This window comes from Hyla sarda, chromosome 10 (assembly GCF_029499605.1).
Source record: "Hyla sarda isolate aHylSar1 chromosome 10, aHylSar1.hap1, whole genome shotgun sequence".
NCBI classification, from domain to species: Eukaryota; Metazoa; Chordata; class Amphibia; order Anura; family Hylidae; genus Hyla; species Hyla sarda.
Genome location: NC_079198.1, coordinates 133,983,591 through 133,991,244, shown reverse-complemented (window position 1 = coordinate 133,991,244; position 7,654 = coordinate 133,983,591). Strand labels below are relative to the sequence as shown.

The following is a 7,654-nucleotide window of genomic DNA, read 5'->3' as shown; positions in this document are numbered from 1 at the left end:
GGACTGGAGCAAGTGACGGCCCACTCAGCCAATCACTGGCCGTACAGATGTACCGCCTCAGGCAGTCACTTGCCCTTGTCCAGAAAGGTGGGGGCTGGTGTGTGCCGAGGACGGGTAATTAGTCAGGATCCCGGCAGTTGGACCCCCTGCAATTAGAAACCCTCTGTAGCCATTAATATGCCCCCTGCTGTACATAATGAGCCCCGTGTTTCCAGCCAATTATATCCCCCTCCCATATAAAGGACCCCCTGTAGGTAGTTTGTCCTCATATATAGGACCTCCTGTGTTGGTAGTTTGCCCATCTGTAGGTACTACCAAGGGGTAGGTAGAAATGAAGGCACTTGCTTATCCTGCCCCCTCTCTTCTGCCCCTATCTCTGTAAAATGTAGCTCTGCTTTGTCCCCCCCCCCCCCTCCCCATCCATAACATGGCATCCTATGGAGGAGCATGTGACCTACACATCACCATGCTCCCTCCATTGCATTACGCTCCGCCCAAGTAAGTGGAGGAGGCAGGGTGACACATTTTTCACATGTTAGGGACAGTGGAGGGGAGCTACGTTTTACAGAGAACTGTCCCCACGCATGCCACCGGTTCGCCATCGCTCTCCCATATAGTGACATCACTGCAGCTGCCGGGAAAGGACATCTATCTGCTTCCCGTCTGCTCGTCGATGGTTTCCAAATGCAACTTAATCTCCTGTATGTCCCACTCAGCTTTTCCTGGATGCTGCAGGATCAGGCAGGCAGTTGACCATGTAGCCTCCTGAAAAAGTAGTGAGGTCAACAGGAGATGGTGTTGACTTTCCTAGTGACACTGACAGAACTCTGGATTTTATCGGCAGCGTAAACTTTTCCTAATAAATAGTCTTTATTTTTATAGACTGTTTGCTGCATTTTACCATGTCTCGCGGCGGAATCCTATTTTGTTTATTTGACGTTTATAGAAAAATTGACGATCTCTGGTCTTATAATGTCTCTATTACTGACGTACATATTGTTTTATGTGCTTGTTTATAATAATCCTATAATGGTCATTGTGTCATCTCCTCGAGCTTGGTGACTGCTCCTTGTCTTGACATAAAAGTCTAATAATCTGCAGTAAGACAAATTGTGTGAGATCACCTGAGCACTGACCGTCGCGCGTTACCCGACTCGTTTACGTACAATTTGTTCCTTATACTATTTCACATCTACAAGTTTATTTGATTCTAAATGCCTTTTTTTTGGAGATCTCAAGATTCTTGTGTAAGATCCCGTCGGGGTCGCCAAAATATTTACTAGATTCTATATCAAATTGGAACTGGAGGACTTTCCACGTTAAACGTTGAGGGTTTTTTCTTTGTTTTAGGAAGGTTCCTAAAACTAGACCTGAAAAGGTGGTCCTTCTCACTGACAGCAAACGGAGGACATGAAAATACGTCTTCACGTCAAAAATTTCACGTGTTGGGCCAAGATTTTGGTGCAAAAGAGTCTCCGTCAGATGTTCAAAGTGTTTTACAAGAGACTGATCCATGGTTTACACTACATGGTTATGTAAATGTAATATTTTACCTGATATTTCCAAAGGGATGAGAGTCCATTTTACATAAACATTTTACATCAGTGTTGCTAGTGGAGAAATCACAAAAATGCTTTTTAGTTCTACTGCAAAAAAAAATAAAATAAATAAAAAAAAGTGTTATTGAATCAATTATTGAAAAATAAACTATTATTAAAAAATGTTTATAAAAAAAAAAATATATATAATTATTATATATATTTTTTTCTTTTTTCATGGTCACTACACTTGCACTCACATTTAACCCCTGGATGTGTTTTATCCACACAGGTATGTCTTGTATGGGTACGGGTAATCATGGAATATTACGTGAGATGCTTCCTCCAGAATTTTCTGTGATTTTACAATTTGGTGCAAAAAATTTCAATATGGCGGCAAAAAAAAAAATTGGCGCCAAAATCTACAATTTTGCCGCAAAAAAAAAAAGGAAAGAGTACAAAAATGAACTCTCACATATTTTCAAAGCCGCACAAGAGACTTTTGAAAATGTGAGGAGGAAAAAAAATTTATTAAATTGGTGGAACAGAAATTACAGTAGTTTTTGAATATCTCCTCCATTGTATATTCTTTAGTTGCTCTTTATACAAGGACAAGGATTAGGGACTGTAATACAGGCCTGGGACTAGATTTCTAGCATAGACCATCTGATTGACTCCTGGCATTCCTACATTGTTTAAACCAGTGGTCTCGAATTGTAACCCTCCAGATGTTCCTAAATTTCAACTCCCACCATGCCCGGACAGCTGTTGGCTTTGAAGTTGAAGTTTTGCAACATCTGGAGGGCCACAGTTTGAGACCACTGGTTTATCAGGAACAGTGCCCTATATTTAACTGAACTGCAGGTCACAGCTGCTCTGTCTCAATTAACGGGGTATTCCAGGGAAAAACTTTTTTATTTTATTTATTTTTATATCAACTGGCTCCAGAAAGTAAATTACTCCTATTAAAAAAATCTTAATCCTTCCAGTACTTATCAGCTGCTGAAGTTGAGTTGTTCTTTTCTGTTTGAAAACAGTGCTCTCTGATGACACCTCTGTCTGTCTCAGGAACTGTCCAGAGTAGGAGTAAATCGTGATTGACTGATCTGGGATAGAAACCATGGAGGGAGATTTATTAAAACCCGCCCAGAGGTAAAGTTGCTGAGTTGCCCTTAGCAACCAATCAGATCGCTTCTTTCATTTTCAGAGGCCTTTTCAAAAATGAAAGAAGCGATCTGATTGGTTGCTATGGGCAAATCTCCCCTATATGTTTGTAACCAAGGATCAGTGTGGTCCCAGACTCCCACCAAGCAGATAGGACATCAATATTATAGTTTCAGACCCCCCACAAAATGGGCAGATTTTTTTTTCTTCTGTATTAAATAAATTTTTCATCTTTTACCAAAATTCTGTTCCTGTGTCCCATCTAATGATGCATCTCATGGTCTCTTGCAGGTACAAGAAGCTGGAATTCTAGATACCATCTCACCTGAGGAACGCAAGAGACAAGAGGTAGAACGTTTTCTTAGCGTCATCTTATTGCAGCAGGAAGATCGTGCTTTACACCTCATTGTTAGTTAAAGGGGTACTCCGATGGAAAACACATATTTTCAAATCAACTGGTGCCAGAAAGTTAAACAGATTTTGTAAATTAAAAAATCTTAATCCTTCCAGTACTTATCAGCTGCTGTATGCTCCACATGCTCTTGTCTTTTTGAATTTCCTTTCTGTCTGACCACAGTGCTCTCTGTCTGTATCAGGAACTGTCCAGAGTAGAAGCAAATCCCCATAGCAAACCCTCTCCTGCTCTGGACAGTTCCTGACATGGACTGAGGGGTCAGCAGAGAGCACTGTGGTCAGACAGAAAGGAAATTCAAAAAGACAAGAACTTCCTGTGGAGCATACAACAGCTGATAAGCACTGGAAGGTTTTAGCTCCCCCCCCCCCCCCCCCCCCCCCCCCAGCCGTATGCGGTCCTGTATGGCTAAAAACGTCATGTGAACCACCCAGCCTTACACGGGGGACCTTGCAGCTTGCTGGGACTTGTAGTGACTTTGACAGACTTTAGCGCAGCCACGCTGACTATAATAGACTTGACTTGACTGAAGATAGTGACAGCAGACAGAGATGACTTACTGACTTGTGGCTGTAATTTAGGTTGAGGCCCCCAGATGTGCTGGACACTGGTTCTGAGACGTCTGGACTTGACCTCAGGATCTAAGAGCAATGGATGATCAAACAGGCAGATTGCAGCTCCTCCCTTCCTTATAAAGGGGGCTGAGCAAGGAGCCCATAGGCTAGCTCCTGGTCATCTGGTCACCTGATGCTCTCTGGGTAACAAAACATGGGACTTTAACGTGTGACAACAGTATCATGTGATCAAAGGTCCTTTACACATAATATACAACAAATTACATTATGGGGGAACACTGCAGGTGAGCGCTGGGACTCAAGATGATGGGACTGGGAGATGCATATCCCGTACTGGGACATCACAAATGTTTTACGGTTGTAGGGAGAGGAGGGGCTTTCAATGGGGGCAAAAGGTTAGATATTGGCCCTGATTTACTTAATGTTTTGTTATTTTTTTTTTGTGGATTTAAATTTATTTTCACTGTATTTACTAAGGTTTCCCTACATTTTGCTTTTTTTTTTTTATTTTTTTTTTTTACACCTGCTCCGATCTGTCTGGTTTTTCTCTGCCCAAATCCACCACATTTTCTGTGGAAACCTTAGTAAATATGTTATTTTTTGTGACAATGCCCCTTTTTGGTAGTCATGCCCCCTTTCATGATGGCCACGCCCCTTATCGGTAGCCATTCCCCCTTTCCCTATGACCACGCCCCCTTTTTCAGGTTATCTCTGTGAAATGGAGAGTTGGTCGGGTTTTTTTTTCAAATCTGGCGCACACTCAACAAAACATATGGGGGTTTACAATAGTGAATCATGGCCAATATTTGGAATCTGGGCTCTTGTATGGCTATCCCTGTTCGTGAAGCCTCATAACATATTCCTCTTTTGAGAAGGTCCCTTTATATATATATGTCTCATGCAGCAGACGAAGCCGGCGGTGTGGAGGTTGGGCGATGTGTTTGCTCAGCTTTCGCCCTGTATTTACCGTACGCTGCGTTCTCCTTTCAGGCCATCTTTGAGATCATCACCTCGGAGTATTCCTATCAGCACAGCCTGGACATCCTCTGCCGACTGTTCAAAAAGTCTGAAGAGCTGAAGCAGACCATAAACAGCACGGACCACCACCATCTCTTCTCCAACATCGCAGATATCCTTGAAGTCAGCAAAAGGTAACCGGACTCTCTTTGGGTCGTAAGACTATATTTCTTTCCTTATTATGACGCTGTATGACAGCCGGCGGGGATCTTAAAGGGGTACTCCACTCCAGACATCTTATCCCCTATCCAAAGGGACCCCCGCAATCTCCCTGCAGCACCCAGCGTTCGTTCAGAGCGTCGGGTGCGGTGCTGGAGTCTTGTGACTTCATGGCCATACCCCCTCAATGCAAGTCTATGGGAGGGGGTGTGACGGCTGTCACGCCCCCTCCCATTGACTTGCATTGAGGGGGTGTGGTCATGATGTCACTAGCAGGGCGCGACTGTGACGTCACAAGCCTCCACCCCGGATCGCCGGTTATCCGGCACAGAGCGAAGCTCGCTCCGTGCACCAAATGTCTGGGGTGCCGCAGCAGAGATCACGGGGGTCCCCTTTTGGATAGGGCATAAGATGTCTAGGGCGGGGAGTACCCCTTTAAAATATGCATTACTGTATCTTATGAGTGATACCTTGGTCACGTGATCCTCCCTAAGCCAATAGTTGTGGCAGAAGTCCATAGTCCTGCCTCCTCTCCCAGGAGAAGGGGTGGACCCAAACCGGTTAGTCAGTAGTCTGACCCAGGCCGGCAAGGTGTGAACATTTCCTAGCTCTGCTCTGGACATACACCCAGGTCACATGTTTTGCTTTAGGTGAACTCCTATTTTACAGTCACTCTACCTGTAGACATCTTATCCTCTATCCAAAGGATAGGGGATAAGATGTCTGATCGCGGGGGTCCCACCGCTAGGAACCCCCACAATCTCTGCTGCAAGACCCCGGACAGTAGGTGCATTAGGTGGCGAATGACTGGCAATGCGGGGCGGAGGCTTGTGACATCACGGCCACACCCCCTCAATTCAAGTCTATGTGAGGGAGCGTGATGGCCGTCACGCCCCCTCCCATAGACTTGCATTGAGGGGGCGTGGCCATGACTTCACGAGCCTCCAGCGCTGCACCCGTCGCTCTAAATGAACACCTAGTGCAGCAGGGATCCCCAGTGGCGAGACCCCCGCGACCAGACATCTTATCCCTATCCTTTGGATAGGGGACAAGATTTCTAAAGGCGGCATTCCCCTTTAAATCCCACCAAGGACAACGCCTGCAAGGAGTTTGTAGGTTCTCCCCATGTTTGTATGGGTTTCGTCCCACACTCCAGAAAGATACTGATGGGTGAATTCAGGTTGTGAGCCCCAATGGAGACAGGGACATATTTGAGTGTACAGCGCTGCGGAATCCGTGTGCTATACAAAGAATTATTATTTTTATTTCAGCTGAAAAAGCATAATTTAAAGGGACAGTAACCAAATATGTTCTTTTCATTGTGTTAAAAAGCTGTCTTCATAGGACTCTTTTCTTCGTTTTGCATTACAACTCAACTAAAGGGAACACCAGGTTAGCTGCACCACCCTGCCATGTAGATGGACTACTACTCCCAACGAGCCTGCAGCATCCCCGTGGCTACCCCCATAGTAGGCGTGCATTAGGCTACATTCACTATCGTTTTGCCCCCGTCAAAAAGGGCATCAAACTATTATTATTTTTTTTTTTGTTTTGTTTTTGTTTAATGGCCGTCATTTTGAGGAGGGGGCAATAGTGGGTCCCAAGGGACCCCATTATAGTCAATGGGGTCCATTGGGTGCCACTGTTTTTTTTTATTTATTTTTTTTCAGTGGGAGAAAAAGGCTGCACAAGCGGTATTTTTTTTCTCATACTATTTTACCCAACAGCCGTCACAACGGTATAACAGTCATGTGAAAGGGGCCTTACTATGTCAGCGCTTGGGGCTACTGGAGGAGTCGTATATCCTCAAAAGAGCCAGTCTGACCCTTGGGGAAAAAAAAATTAAAGTTTGCGATGGAGAATTCTGGGCAATAATTTAACTATTTGTCCATCGCTCCTCTCCTCCGCACCTCGTCTGATCTGTACAGAAGATTTTTCCCACGTGAGCGAGATGAATGAATCCTCTGCGGGAATCGTCCCCTGGTCGCCGCTTCTAATGGGATCCAGAGAGGAAGCAGCTTCATTCCAATGGTGGCCCCGACCCCCCCCCCCCCCCCCCCACACAATGAAAGCATTAGACTGATAACAGGAAGTTGTGTAACCCCAGCTGGGGAGGAGAAGGGCCATAAAGTAACACCATGTGACCAGGGAAGATATATGGGAATACTCTAATTCTACAATACGGTGCCCACTACTGTGTGTAGATGTAGCAGAGCTGAAGTTGTTAAATGTGTTGTCGCGGAGTATCGGGTGCAGCAGCGCTGCGCACACTGAGGCTATAAACAATGCAGCCGTAAACCATCAAGCGACAAACACAGCTCTGCTACATATGTATTCAAATCCTGATGGCAAAATTCTGTTTGGGGGGTCCGATGTCAGTGCGTCTCTTATAGAGACTCCCAGCTGCTTATTTTAACAAATATTTGCACTCTCCGTTTAATAGATGTAGCAGAGCTGACTGTACCATTTGATAGAACCCATCAATACGCAAGACTTGTAGTGTAGTTGTAGGGTTCAGTGACAAACTCCACACTGCTACAACCGTTTATTAAAGGGGTACTCCGATGGAAAACTTTTTTTTTTTTTTTTTATCAACTGGTGCCAGAAAATTAAACAGATTTGTAAATTACTTCTATTAAAAAAATCTTAATCCTTCCAGTACTTATTAGCTGCTGAATACTACAGAGGAAATTCTTTTCTTTTTGGAACACAGTCCTCTCTGCTGACATCACAAGCACAGTGCTCTCTGCTGACATCTCTGTCCATTTTAGGAACTGTCCAGAGCAGCA

The 7,654-nt window shown here is 44.6% G+C and overlaps 1 protein-coding gene across 5 annotated transcripts in view; it reads left to right on the top strand.

Moving 5' to 3' along the window:
• ARHGEF16 (Rho guanine nucleotide exchange factor 16) overlaps window positions 1-7,654 on the top strand; it is a 60,963-nt gene that overhangs the window by 35,187 nt on the left and 18,122 nt on the right. For all 5 annotated transcript variants that reach the window (XM_056544576.1, XM_056544575.1, XM_056544577.1 and 2 more), the window contains 2 exons: window positions 2,994-3,050; window positions 4,680-4,840. In XM_056544576.1, coding sequence (XP_056400551.1) covers window positions 2,994-3,050; window positions 4,680-4,840 — 218 coding nt within the window. The remainder of the gene's footprint in view (window positions 1-2,993; window positions 3,051-4,679; window positions 4,841-7,654) is intronic.